Here is a 22,862-nt window from a genome sequence, read left to right on the forward strand (position 1 = left end):
CCTTTCCTCCATACTTCCCTGTTCCTCCAGTCCTCCCTACATAAGTATGAGTCAGGTAATGTTAACTTTGAATCATACATTAGTTAGTTTCCTTTGAGCATTACGTAAACAAAGTTTTGATCATAGCCTATGAGGCAACTGACCTGTAATCATTTGCATTTCAACATATGTGGCTTGAAAAACAGAACAGGACGTTACCCTACATGCTCTTTTATTTGAATTCCACAGGAAGTTACTCACAGTTTCTTTTTTGTGTGTGTGTGATACAAGAGTGCCCTAAAGAAATAGATTATATCATAATGAAATGCTCACACAACAAATGGAAAGAAATAACTTTTAGGAGTGAAGTATTTGAACTGCATTATATATGCAGGAATACTCCCTTTCTGAAGCTCATAACAATAGCTCCATTTATTGAGTGCTCTTCCTATGTGGCAGGCACTGTGCTTTATGCTTCTCAGACATTATTTCCATTCAATCTTCCTCAGAATTCTACAAGGTCGGTGTTATTATCATATTTTCTTTTTTTAAAATTTACTTTTAAATTTTATTTCTTATTTTTGGCTGCGTTGGGTCTTCGTTGCTGTGCGCGGGCTTTCTCTAGTTGCGGCGAACGGGGACTACTCTTCGTTGGGGTGCACGGGCTTCTCATTGCGGTGGCTTCTCTTGTTGCAGAGCATGGGCTCTAGGTGTGCTGGCTTCAGTAGTTGTGGCACGCGGGCTCAGTGGTTGTGGCTCGCGGGCTCTAGAGCGCAGGCTCAGTAGTTGTGGCGCACGGGCTTAGTTGCTCCGCGGCCTGTGGGATCTTCCCGGGCCAGAGCTCAAACCCGTGTCCCCTGCATTGGCAGGTGGATTCTTAACCACTGCACCACCAGGGAAGTCCCTATCCTATTTTCAGATGAGGAAAAGAAAGCTTATTTTGCCAGTATCTACTGAGCAACTATTATGTACCAGACCCTGTTTTAGGCCTTTAAGTTGAAGCTTAGAGATGTAAAGGAAACTGGAGTTTGGACATAGGCCTAGCTCTGCTCTTATCATGATCCCATACCACCTTACCCTGAAGAATGTTAAACGTTTCAAGTATTTGTATCATATATTGTCTTCCCCTTAGTTCCTTCCAGATTTTATTAGCATCTTTCATCACATGCAACTCCAGAATCATTGAACTTTGTATCTGCAGGAGAATCTAGAGAAGATCTTACATTTTCCAAAATTTGAATTCTCGTAAAAAACATGTTCGAATAGGTGTAGAAGAATTTGTTGTCTCTTAAGATGTGTGTCATTCAGGAAGATATTCTTAATAATTTTTACTTGGGAAATTTCAAAGAAAAGATGAAACTCATACACACAAAAAAATATGTCACCACATATTTTGTTTAATTATTGTCTTGTGCAAGATAAAATTTGAGCCTAAGTTTTATCTTTCTTTCTCACTGGAAAGAAATAGTTAAATAGTCTCTAGTGATTACTTTTTCTTTTTTGTATGAAAAGTAAAAATGCTCAGATAATGTAGAGGGAAAACACTTGTTTCAGAGGGGCACTGACGATTACACTTTGTTTTCTATAGGGACAAACCTATAGCTGTGAGTATTGGTTGTATATGAGGTAGAGATTGTGCCATGAGCCATAGTTTAGTCATCTTGTAACTTTTCCAGACTGATGTAACTCCATTTTTTGAACAAATGTTATTTTGTTAAGTAAATGCCCATTTGAACTTGTATACAAAGGTTATAATTATAGCAGGAAATTGTTGGGGACAGAGGAGGTTAAATCTGGTTGTCCTGTCATACAGCAGGAATCATTTCTTGGAAATCTAGTCCAGATTTTCGACTGAGGTTTGCTGTTTCCCTTTGCTGTAGTTTCAAGTAATAACTTTCCAATATTTTGGTTCTGACTGAGAGACTTATGTATGTGTTGGGGGGAGGGGTACAGAATCAGTAGGTAACTGAATCCACCCTTTCTGCTGATTTTGCACAGAGGAGCCCCAAAAGACAGTGGAATGTGAGGATATCACTTAACATTACAGGACTTGTAGGAATATATAAAAGGCTCAATGCTAACGCAGCACTGTCCTGTAGAACTATAATGCCAATCTTGACAAGTAAGCCACGTATGGAAGTATACATTTTATAGTAGCCGCATTTTAAAAAAAAAGTGAAAAGAAACAGGAAATTAATTTTAACAAAATATTTTATTTAACTCAATATATTGAAAGTATCATTTCAACTCATAGTCATTATAAAATTATTAATGAGATACTTTACATTCTTTTTTTGGTACTAAGCCTTTGAAATCTGGTGTGAACTTTACACTTATAGCACATCTCGGTAGCGACCAGCCAACCTATTTTAAATGCTCAAGAGGCTCCCATATTAACCCTGCACAGGTGCTCTCTAGAGGCAGCTATTCTTTGAATACCTAAGAGTTTTCCTTTCTTAAACACGGGGGAAAAAAAAAAGTAATCCTGCTCAGGGCAATATCACCTTCTATGTTCAAATAACTCTTTTTGTTGCCACCTGCAAGAAAAATCCCCCAGCCTCATTTGATTTTCCCAAATTCTCCCAGCCAGAGTGAGTGGCTGCACCACTCTTGGATTTAATAAATGAAAAAACGAGAAAAGTTTATTGTTAACCAAAAGGAAAAAAATGTGCTTTCTTTTCTTTTTGGGCAAAAGGAAGGAGAATGGTGTTTTCCCGAATCAATTCACATACCTAACAAGTTGATCCTATGTGCGAGACAGCTGTGCTAGTGGTGCTTTAGCCCATTATTAAGTTCACTTAATGCTTAACTCCTGCAATGTGACCACTGTTCACACTACTTTTACAGATCAATTCGCTGTTTTAAAAGTTATTCCTGTAGTTCTCAAGGTAAAAGGAAATGAATAAAAATTGATACCGAAATCAACTTTTCAGTATACAGTTCGATTTATTTTTAAAAAGGTTAGTTCACCCTTTGAGCGGCGTATTTAGCGCTGGACAGTGTTAGACACAGTAACTCTTTTCAACTATGTATGTTTTTACTAAAGAAAGAATGTTAATTGGAATATTTGATCACCGTTGGGGGGTAATTTACCTTAAAGTAACCAAACTGACCAACTTCTTTTCGCTGTAAGGAATGGTAACGTGGCTTTGCAATATAAATGAAAGATAAATTAGGCACTTTGTACATAAATGAAAAACAATACACAACTCCTTATCTTCAAACTTCTGCAAGCTGGTTTTACCGTCAGGAGTTACAGAGACGGTGGCTGCCAAATTAGCTGAGTTTTGGGTCCAGATTGGATTTGCAGCACTTGAATCAGCATGTTGGGGGAGGTGACAAAATCACGAGCTCAGTCCTCCCCACCCCCACCCAACAGACCACGCTGAGCCTGCCCAGATGTTGCTCAACCCTGAGCTGTCCCCCTGAGTCCAAGGCTGCGGGAGAGGGCGCGCAGCGAGTATTTCCGGCCGCCTCCTCAGGCTCCCTGAACAGATGGAGCCTGTTCAGGTGGCCGCGAGGCTCCCGGGCCTCGAGCCTGTGCCCAGGGGCGCGCAGGCGAAGGCAGCAGAAAGAGCCTAACACCTGCCTCTCTCGGCCCAGAGAGAAACCTTGCACCGCCCGCGCAGACCTGGCCGGCTAGGTGTGGGGCTCTAATCTCATCCTCACACCTGCGTTAGGGAGGGAGGCCAGGGCTCTCCAGGTGTGCGGGTCCCGGGAGGATGAAAGGAAGCTGTTAAAAGGCGTGCACCAGGAGCGCAGCGGGGGTCGCGCTGTGGTCGCCCGGCGTGGGAGGACCGGGACGCCTGGGCCGAGGCCTGAGGGGATAGAGGCACTGGCCGGCCTGGAGATTTCCCTTTACTTTTTTCCTTCTCCTTGTAGGGCGGTTAGCCGATCGCTGCGGTAGCTTTCCACTCAGCCTGGGGACTTTTACACAATTCTGCCCGGACGCACTGAGCTCGCCGCGGCACCTGGCGCGGGGAACAGGGGGTCGAACCCTCCGCCCCCTCCCCCCAACCCACTCCAGACGCCCAGGCTTCTCTCCTCAAGTTCTCCCCGTCCTCGGCCCTCCGTTGCCTTCTGGGGGTTGGGTTTCCTTAACCTAGGGCTTCCCTATCTCGGGCGGGAGGAGTTAGAAGCTCTCCCTCTCCCCCCTCCTCCACCCACCGCCAGCCTGATTTTTAATCTAATCTTTTATTTAAAGTCAACAGAAGAGCAGGAACCCCGGGCTCCTGCCAACAAGATATTTATAAATAATTCCCCAACCTCTGCAGAGAGGGGCAGCCTTAAAGAACCTCCTTGTTTTCTCCTTCGTGAGGGATTTAGGCAGCGGAGACCCGGGGAGGGGGCGCGCTTGGAGGGTCGGGCCTGAAGCCCCAGGGTTCTGCGGACTTGGGGCGGGGGGTCGAGTCATGCAAGACAAACTAATTCCAAATATTAAAAATATAACACAAGAGCGTCAATTTGGAAAGCCTTGACTCAAACCGAGAGCCGAACCCCCAGGCGGCTCCGGGACACATACCCTTCCGTGTCCCCGTCGTGGGGGGTGGAGGGGCAGGTGAATGCCCATCGTGTGACCCCGGGAGAGGGCGGGTCCTGGGCCACTACGGGATGTGCCCATAGACTTGGCGCGCCCACGTGCACCCACGGAAGAATCGCGCCGAAAAGACACCCGACGCCCCCTCCCCGGGTCCTCGGCACTGTACTGCGCCCCCTGCGCCTCGCCCATCTCTCTCCCCAGCTGGGCGGGGACCACTCCTCTGCATCCCCGAGGAGCCTTCAACCTGCTCGGACTCGCGGCACTTAGAAACTCCAGCCTTTCGCACCTCTTCCCTTTTCCCTCTTTCCCCCACCTCCAGCCGACGCCCCCAGATCTCTCCCGCTCGCCCTTCCAGAGAGAAGGCGAGGCCCAGAAGCAGTGGCTGGGGCGAGGAAGGAGGGACTAGCGGAGCGCCGCGGCCAGGGGCGTGTCTTCCCAGGCCCCGCCCCCGGGTGCGCGCGGCGGTGGCGGCGGCGGCCGAGCCTCGCTCTGAGAGACAGGTATCGCTTAGGCGCCATGTTGTGAGCGGAAGTAGCGGAGCGCGCGGGGGCTGCTGTTCTGCTGGGAGCGGGCGCGGGAACCGGCGGGGGGGCGGAGCTGTAGTCCCGGCGGCGGAAGGAGGAGAGGAAGAAAGGGGCAAGACCCGGTGCCCGGCAGCGGCGCGAGGCTCTCGCTCGGCGCGCGGGCGTCTCCAGCCGGGCGCGCGGCGTTCGAGGGTCGGTGTCGGCGCCGAGCCCTCTCCCGGGCAGCCGCCGCTACTGCTGCAGCTGCTGCCGCCACTGCTGCCGTGTGGCTCGGGCGGCGACGGAGCGGGGCCGGCCGCGGGGCGGGCGGGGAGGGAGGAGGCGGTGAAGGCGGCGGGCCGGGGGGGAAGATGCCGCTGGCGCAGCTGGCGGACCCGTGGCAGAAGATGGCTGTGGAGAGCCCGTCCGACAGCGCTGAGGTGAGTGCAGCCGGGCGGCCGGGGCCGGCGCGCCCCCTCCCCGCGCCCCCGCCAGTTCGCTCCCCTCCCGGGAGCCGACCACTCGGCCCCTTCCTCTGCCGCTCGCGTCTCCCCTTGGTTCGGGATTCCGGTTTGGATAGTTGGGGTTGATCTATTTGCTCTTCTGTTCCTCCCACCCGCACTCTCCCCTCCCTTCCCTCCCTCGGGGGGCTGTGGTGTGGTGGCGCGTGGGGTTTGGAGTGGGCGCCGGGGCTCTGCAAGAAGCCGATTTTCATCAACTTTGCGTGGGGGGAGCGGGAGGCGCAGCGGGGGCTGGCGAGGAGTTGGGAAGTTTGGCCCTGCCTGGTCGGGGGCTTCCCTGGACCCCGGTGACTTTGGGGGATGCGGGAGGGGTGTGGATTGGGTTCGCTGGGGAGAGGGGACTCTCGAGTCCGGCCGGGGGAGGGGTTGCCCCGGGGAGCCGGGCGCGCGGGGGCAGGAACGGCCCAGGGCAGGGGTGGTGACCTGTGAGGGTTTCGGGTAAGGGGTGCGGGACAGCCAAGGGTTTTTGCCCACCCCCCCATCTGCCGCAGCGGTTTCTGCTGCTGTAGGGGAGAGAGTGGAAGCCTGAGGTCCTCCATCCCCCCCCCGCCCCGTTTCTGAGGTCCCTGAGCTCGAGGACCCCGTCCCTGCGAGTTTAACTTGAGTTTCCTGTCCATGGAGGTGAGAGGGTGGTATTCAAGGAGATCAGCGGCCGCAGTAAAGGGGTTTCTGGTTTTCCTTGTCCGCGATCTGGTGACCGTCCCTGAGATACCCACCCGAGTGACCCAAACACTATACCTAAACAGGGCAAAACAGACTTCGCCCGACTCTTCGCAGCCGCCCCTGTCCCAGAACCAACTCGGGGTCTGCGAAAATAATCCAGACAAGACCCATTCCAGGGCATCAGCGCTCCTCTCCGGAGCGGAAAATCAATTCCTGATGGTGGCGCGTCTGTGATTCTTCCTTCTTGACTTTTTGCTGTCTTCTATTCCCCACAGCGGACTTTGGGGGATTACAGGATGATAGGCTGCGTGTGTGTAATAGTTACTGAGCGAGTGACCCCATTTCTGGAAAGCATGACTGAAGCGCGGGGGTGGAATGGGACAGGCTCTGATGAGTGGTGTACTTGGCGGCAGCCGCTGCCCTGCCGGCCTCCGCAGTGTGAGAGGTGGATAGGGTTACTGGTTACGTCAGTAAGACCGAGGCTCAGTTTGATCTGAGATGCGGGACACTTGCATTCTCGGGTAGAATGGAGGGGGAGGCGGACGGGGATCAGTTCAAATCACTTTGCACTTTTTCCCTAGTCACCTCCGCTGCTGTATAAAATGTTTACTTGCTCTCTCTTTATCGCATGCAGAATTGTAATGGTGCTTACGGTTGGTGCTTAGTATTTTGCGACTTGGATCATATTTTTAAAACCTAAACGAAACGCTGCTCTTCAATAGAAAACACATTAATAGATGTTTCCTGAAAAAAATTTTTTTAAAGGAAATCTACGAGAATTTCATTTAAAATTGTTAGCCAGTGTAATACTGTGAATTTTTTGTAAGAAAATCAAATTTAGAATGTTTAATCATCTTTGGAATTGGATAGTATGAAACATAGTGCTCCCGGGGCTCTTTTCATTCATTTTTTTCCTTCAGAAAAAATTTTGCATTAAGTAATATAGCTAAAAGGTTATATTAAGTAATATAGCTAAAATGTGTTCTCAGAGTGCCAACCTTGTGGAAAGAAATTGAATTTGCTTTGAGCCTGATTTTTAGATGCAAACGTTAACATTTGCAACTCGTAATCAGTCCACACTTCTGCTTGGCACGCATCAGTGTGTTAAAAAAAAGTCATTTAAAATTCCACCTGATCCTTTTTCTATATAGCATACAATTGGATAAAGAAAGCACAAAGCTAATGTTTATTTAGCACTTACTATATGCCAGATACTGTGCTCATGCTATTTCATTTTATCCTTCCTATGACCCAACAGAGTAGGATTATGGTCCCCATTGTTACAGATTAAGAAACTGATCTCAAAAGTTAAGGGCACCGAGATTATAAATAGTAAATGGCAGAGCCATAATTCAGAGCCAGATGGATATAATTCATGTGCTTTGCTTTATGCTAGGGTAGCTGTTTCAAATCTTTTGTGGAAAAAAATCAGTATAAATAAGTAAACCGGTAGTTAGAGGTCAAGTATTTTTCAAAAACAATTATGGTATTATAAGATGTCTCATTTGTTAAAGCCTGGTTATTTCAGTTACTGTCATGGTTTCCAGAACCTGGCAGATAGGTTCCCACAATTTGCCATTTTCAAGTAATTTTCTTGATATTCTGGCATAAGGTATGTCAGTCAGAGCCAGTGTTGCCTAGATTTATTAAAATTAGATTTTAACAAATTGCCTTTAGATATTTATTGCCTTTGGTTGTTCAGCTGTTTCAAGTAAATTACTTCTGATGCAAATTTGGAAATACTGAAACCAGTAAGGAAAAGGTTGAAAATTTTCATTTGGAAGTCTGATATTGAACTTAATATTATGCTTAGCGTTATGCCATCTCCTCCTCAGTAAGTTCTTATCAGTGAATAGTTGTATTTTACGATTTTTAAAAAATAGTCATGTGAGTAAAAACACCAGATTGTTTCTCTTCAGGCTAAAAGATTTCAGGGTTGATCTCTATAGAAATTTACATTTATGGTCTCTTCCCTAGGAGACTGTGAATTCTTCAAAGCTGAGACTTCTTTTTTTTTCTCTGTATCCTCAGCTCTTAACACAGTGCCTGGCGCATACATAGTATAGGCCCCCTAGATGACCGACGAATTAATTATGAAGGTCAGGAATAGGGTAATTATCAATTTTATCTCTGTTCTTATCATTTTAATCTTACATTGAAATATGAGCAATCTTAAAAGAACTGAGTACCTCACTAAAAGTACAGGCAGTTTCTTCATTCCTTTACATGTCTTCTTGACCTCACATGGGTCTCATGGTGCTCAAAACAAAAAAACCCTTGTGGTTGAACTCAAACATGGGTCAAAACATGATAGGCTAGAACTATGCCAAATGTTTAAAGAAGCAAATTTAGAATAATAAAGGAAGTACTATGTAAGCAAAGTCAAGGTTGGTACAAGATTAAAAACAAAATAGCTTCCTAAATAGTCCAGGTGAAATCAGAACTCTTTAATGAGTTAAAGACGCTAGTGTGTTTTTGAATATTTGACTGTTTAGGAGATGGATATCCAGGGATTGTGGCTATTCTTTTCTACAAACTCTTGCCACTGCTGTTAGGGACATTTACTGGATCATAAACCTGACCTAAAGTGACACGTTTTTCTCATTTTTAGTAAAGATATATTATAGTAAATGTAAATATGAACAATTTTCAAAAATAATAAAATTAAGGAGGTTCTTTTTGCTTTATAGAAATGTGTTATGTAAAAATAGCTACCTCGAATTCCTTTAAATGACAGGTTCCATAGTGCATTGAAAAATATTAACTGTATAAATATTTTATTTATAAAAAATGAGACCCTTGTTTTGGAAACCATCTTCAGTGGGTGTGCAACCATTTTTAACCTCAAAGATTTTGTTGGATTCTGTAATATTTCCACTGTATCAATATTAGATTTCTTATGTTTCATCTGTAGGGAAAAACATTCTATTAAAGTGTGATCTTTGATTTTGAAAAAATAATGTTTTATTAAGTTTCTTTTCCTTTTCCTGTTTCATTTTTACCACCTTTCAGGTTTTTTTCTTTCCCCCAAGTGAAGATCTGAGGAGAGGACAGGTATTGTTACATGTCAACTGTCGAGTAACTGTGACACATTATTGAACACTTTGTTGTTTTCAGTGATTATAATATCAGTTTTTGTTAAACTAGAATTTAGGAAGGTTTGCGTTATGTTGGAAGCTTGATCCTATACTGATGGGGTTAATCCAAAATGAGAAACTTCTTTGATACATTTAAATTTTAAGATAAAGAGGGAAACTTATCCAATTAAAGAAACAAGTATAGGCGGACTTTGCCTTTTCATTAGTATGTTTCTGGAAATCACAATAAGTATGTCTTATTTTTATATAAGAAGAGTGGCATAATTGGGATGTGCACTCTTGACCAAGGACATGACATTCAGTAAATTATAGAATGATCAAAAATATAGCAGATCGGGCTTCCCTGGTGGCGCAGTGGTTGAGAGTCCGCCTGCTGATGCAGGGGATACGGGTTCGTGCCCTGGTCCGGGAAGATCCCACATGCCGCAGAGCGGCTGGGCCTGTGAGCCATGGCCGCTGAGCCTGCGCGTCCGGAGCCTGTGCCCCGCAACGGGAGAGGCCACAATAGTGAGAGGCCCGCGTACCGCAAAATAAATAAATAAATAAATAAATAAAGCAGATCATTTCTCAGAAGTCTGAATTGCAGAAGAGTTGTTCTAAAGATTTTTTAAAATTTATCATCCACTAAAAAATTTATACCATTGTGATCGTTGAGAAGATTTGCTCTAGAGTTCCGTGTTCAGGGACATGTGATCTTCCAGGCTGTGAATGATGGATGACGTCAAGTGGCCCAGTTTGTCCAGTGCACACTGGATGCTTTAGACCCAGTGGTTCAGATTACAGTGTACAACAGTGACATCTTGGTGCTCTCTTGGTAATGCATGAGTGTGATAGTGCTCAGTTGTTTATGTGTTTTGGTGAATGACAAGTTTTAAAGCATTGGAATGCAATCGAGCAAATGTATATTTTACACATCCCGTTCCCCATTTCACGTAATAGAAAGAAAAAACAAGCAGTTGCATTTTAATACTTGGCATTAGATTTATCGCACTCCCCCCTCCCCCAATCTTTAGGAGTTGATACAGCTTCCTGTGCCTTTCGTTAATCTGGGACAGTTATCAAATCTCAGATACTCTGGTTTTTCAATTTAATACCAAATAGCATAGAAGCAAAGATAAAACAACTGTAAATTTTAATTGTTAAGTAAAATGTGTCAAGTTAACAAAACAAACACAAATATACTATATTCGTTGTATAAAACAGGATAAAATGTATCTGTGTAGAACATAACTATCATTTAATACATTTGGCTATTTTAAGCAAATACATTAGTTACTAGCAATTAAATATTTCAGTTTTACTTATTCTATTTTGTGGGATAATTTGGATGTATGGCAAAGTGTTAAAGTACATAAACTTTGGAGCCATGAAGACCTGGGTTTGAGCCCTGTCTCTGCCGCTTAATATCTTTGTAATCTTATGCAAGTTATTTAATGTCTCTATGCTTCAACGTCCTAATCTGTAAAATAGGCATGAAAATAATATCTACCTCATGGGGTTGTGGTGAGAATTGAATGATAATATATGTAAAGCACTTGGGTCAGTACATGGTTTGTATTTAATAAATAATAGTTATAATGAATCATCTCTCAAACAGCAGTGTCTTAGGAAGTTCTGTGTTTTTCCTCTGGGGTCATTTTTCCAGAATCAAACAGAACAATTAAAAATGGTTTGTTTGGGGCTTCCCTGGTGGCGCAGTGGTTGAGAGTCCGCCTGCTGATGCAGGGGACATGGGTTCGTGCCCCGGTCCGGGAAGATCCCACATGCCGCGGAGCGGCTGGGCCCGTGAGCCTACGCGTCAGGAGCCTGTGCTCCGCAACGGGAGAGGCCACAACAGTGAGAGGCCCGCATACCGCAAAAAAACCGAAAAGAAAACCAAACAAACAAACAAAATGGTTTGTTTGATTGATCTGTTTTAAAGAGAACCTTTAGAATATCTGAATATAACTGTAAGGGTAAGGTGAACAGAAATCTCTTGAATCTTATCCTTTTTTATATTGTTCCCCTCTTCAGTATTGTCTTTAGAGGGGGGAGACACATAAAAAACATTTTGAAGAATATGTGCGGAAGAAGGAAGAAAAGAAAGTATGTTCATATCTCAACATTGCTCAAATTGGAAGCCCTCTCACAGTCCACGGCATGTCGTTGTTTAATCAGCAGTGGCTTTTTTCTCTTAGTGATATGTAAGATAATAGTATATCTCACACACGATGGTGTCTTATAATTGTTGAAATATGGTATACCCTATATGTCAACCTCTTGAAGGAAGTGTGTCTCTGAAGAAATAAAGTCAATATATAGCATCAATAGGTAGAATTTTAACTTACTTTCTAAAAAGTACCAAAACAAAATGTGCACACCTTTTTATATTTTAGGATCAGTTCTGTTAATTTCATTTTTTAGGGACAGAAATTAATATGGCACACTTCCCTCCCCATTACTATAAACACATTTATGTTGGTTATTTGAATATGCCATGAGTGAGTGGCTTTTCCTGTCTAGAAATACAATCCTTTGGTTTTTGTTCTGTTATGTGATACTGGTACTCAAGGAACTTTCAATAGTCCATATGGTATTTTCAGCTGAGAAGTCTCTGAAAATTTTCAAAGTGTGTCTGTGCCCCAACAACCACCTTCTCCCTCCAAAAAAACCAAAGGAGCGTGACATAATCGAATAAATTTGGGGATTGTGGAATTAAATGAGATCTGACCAATGTCTTTACTGCATAACATCTTAGAACTTTTAAGATGATAATGTACATGCTGAATCTGCAAAAAGGAAATAGCTCACAGCATTTGAGACTTGATGTCAGCACCCATTTTTTATGAACCATCTATTGAAGTCTCAGAGGACACAAGTGCTTTGCAGAACACAGTTTTGGAAAGTCTGATAACTACAGTAACATGATCCAGTATTGCCTGGAAACAAGCTGTTAATGTTTAATTGACTGTATCAAATCTTTTTTTCTGTAACTGTCAAACGAGTTTTTGTTTCATTTTGAATTGGAGTCTTTCTAAATTAATTTGTGTAACAATTTTCCATCTTAATAGTGGACTAAAAATTTAAATGCAGTAGTTTAAATAAAAGTTTGAAATAATTTAAACTTTTAAAATTCAGTGTTTTGAAAGGTAATGGTCATATTCTACCTTAATATCAAGCTAATTGCCCCTACTAAATGGCTCCCTCATGGACTTACTCTGTAATTTACTTTTAATATTCATAGTTTTTAAAAACTCTTATCATTTGCTATTTTATGCTGCTGTCAATCTGTCTACTTCTCCCATTCTTTTTTAATTAATTGCTTCAAACTTGAAGTTACTAGAAAACAGCTAGGATTAATGACATTTTGATGCAGCTGTTTTTAACTTGGGAGCATTGTTACTTCATCTTTAAAAAAAAGTTTACTTACAGCTTACCAATGATGTAAAATGACTTCCTCACCCTTTTTCTGATCTCTGCCCATTATATACACATACCTCTGGAGTCAGGGGTATTCGAGGGGCGTATTACCTACTAACAAACAGTGATTTTATGCTTCAGCATACCATAACGGAATAGCTCAATTACTGGCATTACCTACTCTGAATATGTACCTTCTTCTCTTGAAGGTGTCAGCTAGAAAGGAACGTGAAAGAACTAAAGATCAGGAGGCTAGCCTACTGCCCCACCTGGAGTCAGCTCTCCGCATTGTCTTTTGGAGGGCATTTTTGTGTTTTGTTTTGTTTTTTCATGAAATAGTGCTAGTTGCCTGAATATTAGATAATCCTACATTTATGTGTAAATCCAAAAGCACTTTTATACTTCCTATCAGTCTTCCCCTCTATTAGTATAAACAGAATTACAGCAGTAGCATAACTTAAATCAGATTTTCCCATCTTAACGAATACTCTATCCATGGTTTCTTACATACCTTAAAAATTAATTGTTTTATCCACCATGTTAATTGATTTTTATAATCTTACATATGATGATGATCTCATCTTCATGTCTGACCTGGTCATCTAGATTTCTGTGAGCTTGCCTCTAATCCTTTGGCCCACAAAACTTGTTATCGGAAACTTGGTTCAGTCATTTGATATGTGTTAGAAGCAGATGGCAAATGATAGCCTGAAACAAAAGTTCATTTTGACATTAATAGATTGAAGTGCACCTCAAGTGCAATGTTTTGGGAGAAATCTTCACTCCAGAAATCTTGTAGAATCTCTACTAAAAACCTCAGTTACCCAGGATGTTATTTCACGTCTTCACATTTAGGAGCAGAGGAGTCTACCTGAAAAGAATATAAAATAACAGGAAAGATTCACTTAAAAAAAACCCAGCTTCTAGATGGGTACCATTCAGTAGCCACTAGCCAGCCACATGTGTGGCTACTGAGCACTTGAAATGTGGCCAGTATGGCTGAGAAACTGAATTTTTAAGTTAACTTTAAATTTTAATAGTCACCTGTGGCTATTGGCTACCACATTGAACAGCACAGTTCTAGATTATAGAATTAGCACAAACTGAACCCTTTTTTCTACACCAGTGTTTTTCAACTCTACCTTTTCTTACTTGTAGTTTGAAATTAATAGGCTAAAGCTTTTTCTAAATGAAAAATATATTTAATCTGCTGTTTCAAATTATGTTTAATCAGCTTCGTCTTGTCTCTCTTCTACCGTGAAGATTTTGATAAGCCCTCCTAAGTGGTACATGCCCCTCAAATAACCATTCTGCACTTTCTACAACTTTACTAACTTTACAGTGACATTTCTCATTCAAGTGATAACATCGAAGCATTGGGGAAATTTAGCTATCAGAATTGGTGCATTTTGTTCACTATACTATTATTTCCCAGCTAATTAATACTGGGAAAGTAGATTGGTTCATCTTGGAGATTAACATATACTGAATGCCCTCTCTGACTAGACGCTTTGTGTATATCAACTTGAATGAGGTAGATGTAATTAACCTCAACTTACAGGTGAGGAAACTGAAGCCTAGAGAGGTTAAGTAACTTGTTCATGGTTGCACAGCTATTAAGTGGAGGAGGCAGGGTTCAAACACCAGGTCTCGCAGATTGCAATCCCACTGATTTTCCACTAGACTGCCCTGCTTTGGTTGAAAACAGCGTAGAGGTGAGTGACTCGGTCTAGATGACATCTCCTCCTATGGGCAAAAGGGTCCAGGTGGTTTGTATTGAGCAGGTGTTTTCATGGGAACGTACAGGGAGACTTAGAAAAGCAAAATTGATATTACTCTCCAAATACAGCATGGGTAAAATAAGCTTTTGTGAGCTGGCCTGAGAAACAGCATCGTATGGGAAATTTTTTTGAGATTTCTAAACAACTATCTTACAAGTGAGAATTTGAAACAAAAACTACTGTACTTGAAAAAGGGGGTTTGTCCAGATGTAACTTAACACCTCTCCATACAGAAGCCCCTAGGTGTGTGCTTGAGTAACTGTGCTCTGTTTTTTAATTGCAGCTTATTAAATCATTACCTCTTTATATTTGCATCTTCTTTTCAGAAAAATGTATTTGACTTTCCCTCAGAGTGCCAGAAAACAGGATGTGGCACAACCTGAAAAAGTTGCCAATTATCTTGCTATAGTAAAAGAAAAGGAAATTTAAAGAAACGTTGATCATTGGTGACTTTTCCCCCCCTTTGGGTTTTTTAATTCTTAGGTTAAATAGCCCTAGTTAATCTTTTTAAAAATTGAGATATGATTTATATACCACAAAATTGTACCCTTGTAAAGTATACAATTCAGTGGTCTTTAGTATATTCACAAAGTTGTGTAACCATCACCACTATCTAGTGCCAGAAGATTTTCATGACCCCCCAAATCCCATACTCATTAGCAGTCACTCCCTATTCCCTCCTTCCCCCAGCCCCTGGCAACTAATGATCTAATTTCTGTCTCTGTAGATTAGCCTATTCTGGACATTTCATGTTAATGGAATCATACGATATGTGGCCTTTGTGTCGACATCATTCACTTAACATAATGTATTCAGGGTTCATCAATGTTGTAGCATGTGTCAATGCTTCATTTTTATGGCTGAGTAATCTATTGTGTGGTTATAGCAGTTTTGTTTATCAATGTATCTGTTGGTGGACATTTGGATTGTTTCCATTTTGGGGGTATTATAAATAATGCTGCTGTGAACATTTGTATACAAGCTTTTATGTGAACATGTTTTCAGTTCTCTTGGGTGTTTGCCTAGGAGTGGAATTGCTGTGTCATATGGTAAGTCTATATTTAATATTTTGAAGAACTGCCAAATAGTTTTCCAACTTGTTTGTATCATTTTACATTCGCACCAGCAATGCACGAGGGTTTCAGTTTCTCCACATCCTCACCAACACTTGTTATTGTTTTTTTCATTATAACCACCCTAGTGTGTTTGAAAGTGGTATCTCATTGTGGTTTTGATTTACATTTCTCTAATGACTGGGAATGTGAAGGATGTTTTCATGTGCTTATTGTCTGCTTGTATCCATAGTTCTCGTGCTTATTTTGCTGCTGATTTAGGGACTTAAATGGAGTTTCGCTCTAATGCTGATATAGAAGATCCTTATCTGTGTCATGTTATATACATAGTTCTCAGAAAACTTAGTTTCAGTTTGCACTTTTAAAAGATTTCCTTTATTTTTAGATGTGATAAATAAAAAGCTTTTTCTAGAACAATGGCTTTCCAGTTGGGTGAATAGAGCCCTACTTCACCTGGGCCACACCTTCTCCCAGCCAGAACAGAGTTTCTAGAGGAACACAACAAAGAGTTAAAAGATTAATGATAAAACAAATTATACAAAGAAAGCAAAAATTGAGGCAGTGATATTTTTCCTTACAGTCTCCTCAGTCTTCTTATACTATTCTATAGTTTCTTATTTAAAGCAAGAGTACAGGAATTAATTGAAGGTCAGTCAAAACAAAAAGTCTAGAATCTCTGAAATTAAATATAAGTCAACAAATAAATGAATTTTCAAGGATCCATCTCTTAAAGTGAGATATACAGACGTTTCATTTAAAGTAGTGAAAATGCAAAGCAAAACCCCTGTTGGCCTTCTTTCCTTCAAGTTCCTCCTGGCTCTTGGTATAATTCAAGAAAAATAACTATCACAATGGATGTTGATAGCAGTAAGGGGGCTTACTTAAAGAGAGAAATGTCACAGGCAAGTTAAAAATAAGATTTGCCTTGGATTATTAAAAAGAGGAGCTCAAAATGAGTTTTAAAGTGATCTTTTCCCACTGGCTGTTCTGAATTTGTGTGGTATAGTACTAGGTGATAATGAATGAGATAGAATTCTTTCCTTTGGAATATTATAGTGTGAAAGTACTGAGGTGGACAGGCAGTTGAATAACATGAAGCAAGCTAAATTAGCCAGGAATGATATAAACATAATCGGAACTTTAGGGGAAAGTTCTGATCTATGATGTTATATAGCAGTTTTCCATAGTGCATTTTTAACCATAATGTAGAAACCTAGAAAATAAATGTCATTACCCCAAACACCCAGTAAAGTTTCTTTTAACACACACACACACACACACACACACACACACACACAGAAAATGTTATTTTCAACATAAAAATTAATCACTTGGCGGAGACTTCTGGTTCTGCCAAGATGGAGGAGTCCTTTTCCTCCTAGGTCTTCCTTTACAACTAAAACACCTAAGACATCACAGCAAACAAGTACAGGAACACTCTGAAAGGTGGCAATTGGAAAGCAGACTGCCTACAGACTTTGGGATTAAAGGAATGACACAAGTAGTGAGTTCCCTGGGTGTTCTTATTGCCTCCCATATATCCTGGACAGGGTGTTTTAAAAGCCTCCAACCTGGAACCACCAACAGGCGCAGACAAAAAGGGTTCCAAGAAAAGCCTGTTCTCTTTAGCCAGATGACTAAAGAAAGGGTGGGCTAACAACAGTAAACCTTTTTGACAATACCCACCCTACTGTAGCCAAACACCAACAGAAAAACCCCACCCTGCTTCTAAGAAGCAAGTGGCAGTGCTTGGATTCCTCCACCCAGTGGTGTTGGCTGGGCAGATCAGGGACCTAATCGCCCTTTCTCCCCTTCGCTGCCTAGCAAAAACAAACAGCACTTTGATTCCCCCTGCTCGGTGGCTTTGGCAGGTTGTGCAGGGACCTGATATTCCCTCACCACCACCCCTGTCACACTCCCTACAGAAGGAGGTGGTGTTCTCACTAGGGTAGTGTCAGTGGGGTCCAGCAGCCAATTGAGTCTCCACTCCAACCTGGAAGCAATGAGACATAACAAGGTGGTGTGAGGTAGGACTAGTCCCCACTAAGCCTCCCCCCGCCCTGTGTCAGTGAGGTCCACCCTCACCCAGCATCAACAAGGCAGAACAAGATGGTTGGAGGTGGCCTGGTCAACGCTGCTTCCCCCCTCCGCTGATGCAGTAGGGCCCAGATGCCACCCCCATCTGGCATCTACAAGGTGGAACAGAGTGGTAGATGGCAGGGCTGATTGGCACCCCACTTCTCCCTCTCCCCTCTCCTGTTGTCAGCTGGGCCTTTCAGGGAGCTGAAGTCTACCTTGAGCTCCGCTGAACTCCACTCTACCCTGCAGCAATGAAGCAGTGTGAGTCAGCCCTCCACTTCCCGTCTTCCTATTGTCAGTAGGGTCTGTCAGGGAGCTGAGCTTGCGCCCCTGCTCAGAGGCAATGAGGTGGTATGGGTTGGTGCCCCACTTTCACTGGGAACAAGAGTGAAGCTGAACTTCCATCCCACCCATCTGCAAAAAAGCAATGTGAGTCATTGCTCCACTTTTGCCAGGGTGGTGTTGGCGGAGCCCAGCAGGAAGCTGAACATACACACTCACCCTGCCCTCACACTACACCTCAACTGGTAGACTGCCTGCTAAAAAAGATTAAATAGGATCCAGAGTCTTAAAATCTCCAAAATGTCCATTATACAGCTGAAGTTCACTTACACTAAGACCCAAGAAAATTGCATCATGAATGAGAAAAAAGGCACCAGATACCAGCACGGAGATGCTTCAGATATTGGAATTGTCTGACAAGGATTTTAAAACAGCCATCATAAAAATACTTCAGTGAGCAACCACAAACACATTTGAAACAAATGAAAAATTAGTCTCAGAAAAGAAATAAAGTAGAAAATGGACACTTTAGAACCGAAAAATGCAATAACTGAAATAAACTTACTACATGGGCTCAATAGAAGAATGGAGGGACTTCCCTGGCAGTCCAGTGGTTAAGACTCTGTGCTTCCACTGCAGGGGGTGCGAGTTCGATCCCTGGTCAGGGAACTAAGATCCCACATGCGGTGCAGCCAAAAAAAAAAAAAAAAAAAAAAATGGAGGTGACTGGAAAGAATCAATAAAATTGAAGATAGAGCAATAGAAATTACTCAATCTGAATAGCAGAGTAAAAATAAACTGAAGAATAAATGGAGTGTCTCAGGGGCCTGGGAACATTAACAGAAGATTTAATATTCATGTCACCACAGTTTCAGAAGCAGAGAAAAAAGGTGGACTTGAAGAAATAATGCCTGAAATTTCCCCCGTTTGGCAAAAGATTAAGCCTACAGATTCAAGAAGCTGATTGAACTCCAAATAAGGTAAACTAAGGTAATCCACACCTAGGCACATCAAAATCAAACCTTCGGAAATGTGAACTTGTTTAATGGGTATAGAATTTTAATTTTGCAAGATGAAAAATTCTGGAGATTGGTTGCACAAGAATGTGAATATACTTTTTTTTTTTTTTTTCTGTATGCGGGCCTCTCACTGTTGTGGCCTCTCCCGTTGCGGAGCACAGGCTCCGGACGCGCAGGCTCAGAGGCCATGGTTCACGGGCCCAGCCGCTCCGCGGCATGCGGGATCTTCCTGGACCAGGGCACGAACCCGCGTCCCCTGCATCGGCAGGCGGACTCTCAACCACTGCGCCACCAGGGAAACCCAATGTGAATATACTTAACATACTGAACTTTATACTAAAAAACAGTTAAGACAGTAAATTTCATGCTAGGTGTATTTTGCCACAGTTAAAATTTGTTTCTAAATCAAAGTAAAAGACAAAAAATCTTAAAAGCAGTTAGAACTGAACTATGACCTATAGGGGAATAATAATTCAAATGACAGTAGATCCCACATTAAAAACCATGGAAGCCAGAAGGAAATGGCACACTGTCTTTTAAGTGCTGAAAGAAAAGATCTGGCAACCCAGAATTCTATACCCAGTGAAAATATCCTTCTAGCGTGAAGGTGCAATCAAAGCAGTCTCTGGTGAAGGGAAGCTAAGAGAATGTGTCTGTAACAGACCGTGAAGGAATGACTGCAGGTAGTTCTTCAAGCAGAAAGGAAATGATAAAAGAAGGATCTGGAACATCAAGAATAACATGAATTCTACACATTCTCTTCCAGAAAATAGAAGAGGAAGCATATCACTACTCATTTTTTGAGGCCAGTATCACCCTGATACCAAAACGTAAAGACAGTACAGAAAAGAAAACTCCACATCAGTATCCCTTAAGAATATAGACACAGAATGCTCAACAAAATATTAGCAAAACAAATCCAGCAACATATAAAAAGAAGTATACAGCATGATCAAGTGGGTTGTATTCCAGGGGTGTAAGACTGGTTCAGTATTCAAAAAATCAATTGATGTAGTCCACCATATTAAAGTTGAATAAAAATATTAATAATGTGCAAAACACATGATTAAAGGCATACAGATTGGAAAGGAAGAAATAAAAATGTCTCTATTTGCAAGTGACATGAGGTCTCCAATGGAAATCCCAAGGAATCTACGTAAATCTAGAACTGATAAGTGAGTTCAGCAAAGTTGTAAGATACAAGATCAGCATACAAAAGTAGTGTTTCTGTATACTAGCAATGAATGTGTGGAAACGAAAATGAAAAACATAGTTCCATTTGTAATTGCTTAAAAAAATTCTTAGGTATAAATCTAACAAAACGTGTACAGGGCTTGTGTGCTGAAAACTAAAAAATGTTAAATGAAATCAAAGGTCTAAATAAATGGAGAGGTCTACCATGTTCATACATTAGAAGACACAACATAGTAAAGATGCCAGTTTTCCCCAAATTCTTCTATAGGTTTAACACAGCCGTATTCTAAAAGTTATATGCAACGGTAAAGGAACTAAAATATCCAAAACAGGATAAAAATAAAGTGGGAGGAATCACTTTACCCAACTTTTAGACTTACTAAATAGTTTCAGTAATCAAAATCCTGTGGTATTGGTGAAGGGATAAATACATAGATCAGTGGAACAGAACGGAGAGCCCAGAAATAGACCCAAACAAGTACGGCCAACTGATTTTTTTCAAAGATGCAAATGCAATTCAATGAAGGAAAAATAGATAGCCTTTTCAACAGTGGTGCTTGGAGCAATTACACACCCATAGGTAAAACAGTGAACCTCAACCTAAACCTCACACCTTATACAAAAATTAATCCAAAATGGATCGTGGAAACTCTAAAACATTTAGAACTTAGATATAAGAGAAAATCTTCGGGCCTGTGGGCTAAGTGAAGGGTTCATAGACCAGACACCAAAAGCACAATCCATAAAAGAAAAAAATAATAAATTGGACTTGATCAAAATTCAAAATGTTCGCTCTGTGAAAAAGATCCTGTTAAGGGGATGAAAAGACAAGCCACAGATTGGGTGAAAGTATTTGCACACCTATATCTGAGACAGGACTTGTATCTAGAATATATATAAAGAACTCTCAAAACTTAACAGTAACGAAGGCAAATAGTCCAGTTAGAAATTGGACAAAAGAGATAAACAGACATTTCATCAAAGGGGATATATGGATAGCACATAAGCATATGAGAAGACGTCAACATGGTTAGCTATCAGAGAAATAAAAATTAAAACCACAATGAGGTATCTCTACATACCTTTTAGGATACCCAAAATGAAAAATAGTGACAGTACCTAGTGTTGGTGAGGATATGGACAAACTGGGGATCTTTCATACATTGCTGATGGGAAAGTGAAATTATACAGCCTTTCTGGAAAATAGTTTGGTCATCTCTTTAAAAACTAAACATACACTTATTTTATAACCCAGCAGTTGCACTCCTGGGCATTTATCCCAGAGAAATGAAAATGTATGTCCACATAGAAGTCTGTTCACAAATGTTCATAGCAGCTTTATTTGTAATATCCAAAAGTTGGACACCAAATGTCCTTCAGTGGGTGAATAGTTAAACAAGCTGTGGTATGTTCACACCATGGAATACTGGAATACTACTAAACTAAAAGGAATGAATTATTGATACACACAACAACTTGGATGAATCTTCAGGGAATTCGTGCTGAGTGGAAAAAAGTTACATACCATATGATTCCATTTATATAACATTCTTGAAATGACAAAATTGGAGACTAGATTAGTGGTTGCCAGGGTTAGGAAGAAGGGTGGGAGAGAGGTGGATGTAAAGGGGCAACACGCAGGATCCTGATGGCGAAGAACTGGTATCTTTACTCTGGTGGTAGATACAGGAGCCTATACATGTGATAAAATGTGTAACAATGAGCACGCACACACACACACACGCGAGAACCTGTAAAACCAGTGATATCTGAGTAAGGTCTGGGCATTGTACCAGTATAATTTTCCTGGTCTTGACAGGAAGTTGTGTAAGATGTAACCACTGGGTTAAAGGTATATGGGACCTCTCTATTATTTTTGCAATTTCCTGTGAATATATAATCATTTCTAATTTAAAAGTTAGGAAAAAAGTTGAGAAAGCATTAGATAAAATTCAGTGTCTATTCTCAATTAAAAACAGTAAAATAGCGCTTCCCTGGGGGCGCAGTGGTTGAGAGTCTGCCTGCCGATGCAGGGGACATGGGTTCGTGCCCCAGTCCGGGAAGATCCCACATGCCGCGGAGTGGCTGGGCCCCTGAGCCATGGCCGCTGAGCCTGCGTGTCCGGAGCCTGTGCTCCGCAGTGGGAGAGGCCACAACAGTGAGAGGCCCGCGTACCGCAAAAAAAAACACACAAAAAAACAGTAAAATAGGAATAAAAGGGTGTGTCCTTAACATTATTAAAAAATAGTCTCAGACCAGTAGCCAGCATCATGCTTGATGGAGACATATTATGGGCAATCTCATTAAAATTGTGCCTGCTGTTTTCACCTCTATTTTACATTCTACAAGAGTTTGCTAATGAAGTTAGACAAGAAAATCAAAAGGTATTCAAAAGAAGGATAAAAGGTAACTATTCATAGATGATATAATCATCTTCTTAGGTAATCTATGGAGACCACTAAAAAGCTTTGTGGAAACTAATGGTCTAATAAGGTGGTATTAAACAGAATATATATTTAAAAATTAATAAATAGTTTTCCTTGTTAGAAATGGTAATGGGAAAAAAGATCTCATTCAAAATAGCAGTAAAAATATTAAATGTCTGGAAATAAACATAAGCAAAGGGCAGGAACTAAATGAAAGAAAATAGTTGTATTAAAGAATAAATAAGTTGAGAGAAAAGCTATGGTTCTTTAAATTACTTTCAGTAGGATTTGAGGTTTGTTATTGT

The 22,862-nt window shown here is 41.7% G+C and overlaps 1 protein-coding gene across 4 annotated transcripts in view; it reads left to right on the forward strand.

Moving 5' to 3' along the window:
* The first annotated feature begins 5,097 nt into the window (after positions 1–5,097).
* RPS6KA3 (ribosomal protein S6 kinase A3) overlaps positions 5,098–22,862 on the forward strand; it is a 110,382-nt gene continuing 92,617 nt past the window's right edge. The window contains exon 1 of one of the 4 annotated variants that reach the window (XM_089904695.1): positions 5,098–5,462. In XM_089904695.1, coding sequence (XP_089760821.1) covers positions 5,394–5,462 — 69 coding nt within the window. In that variant the 5' untranslated portion in view covers positions 5,098–5,393. The remainder of the gene's footprint in view (positions 5,463–22,862) is intronic. The other 3 variants (XM_022560507.2, XM_089904691.1, XM_089904692.1) reach the window with 3 other exon arrangements.

Source organism: Delphinapterus leucas, chromosome X (assembly GCF_059928025.1).
Source record: "Delphinapterus leucas isolate spDelLeu-1000000601 "Yukka" chromosome X, BTC_Dleu_Yukka2, whole genome shotgun sequence".
Lineage (NCBI taxonomy): Eukaryota > Metazoa > Chordata > Mammalia > Artiodactyla > Monodontidae > Delphinapterus > Delphinapterus leucas.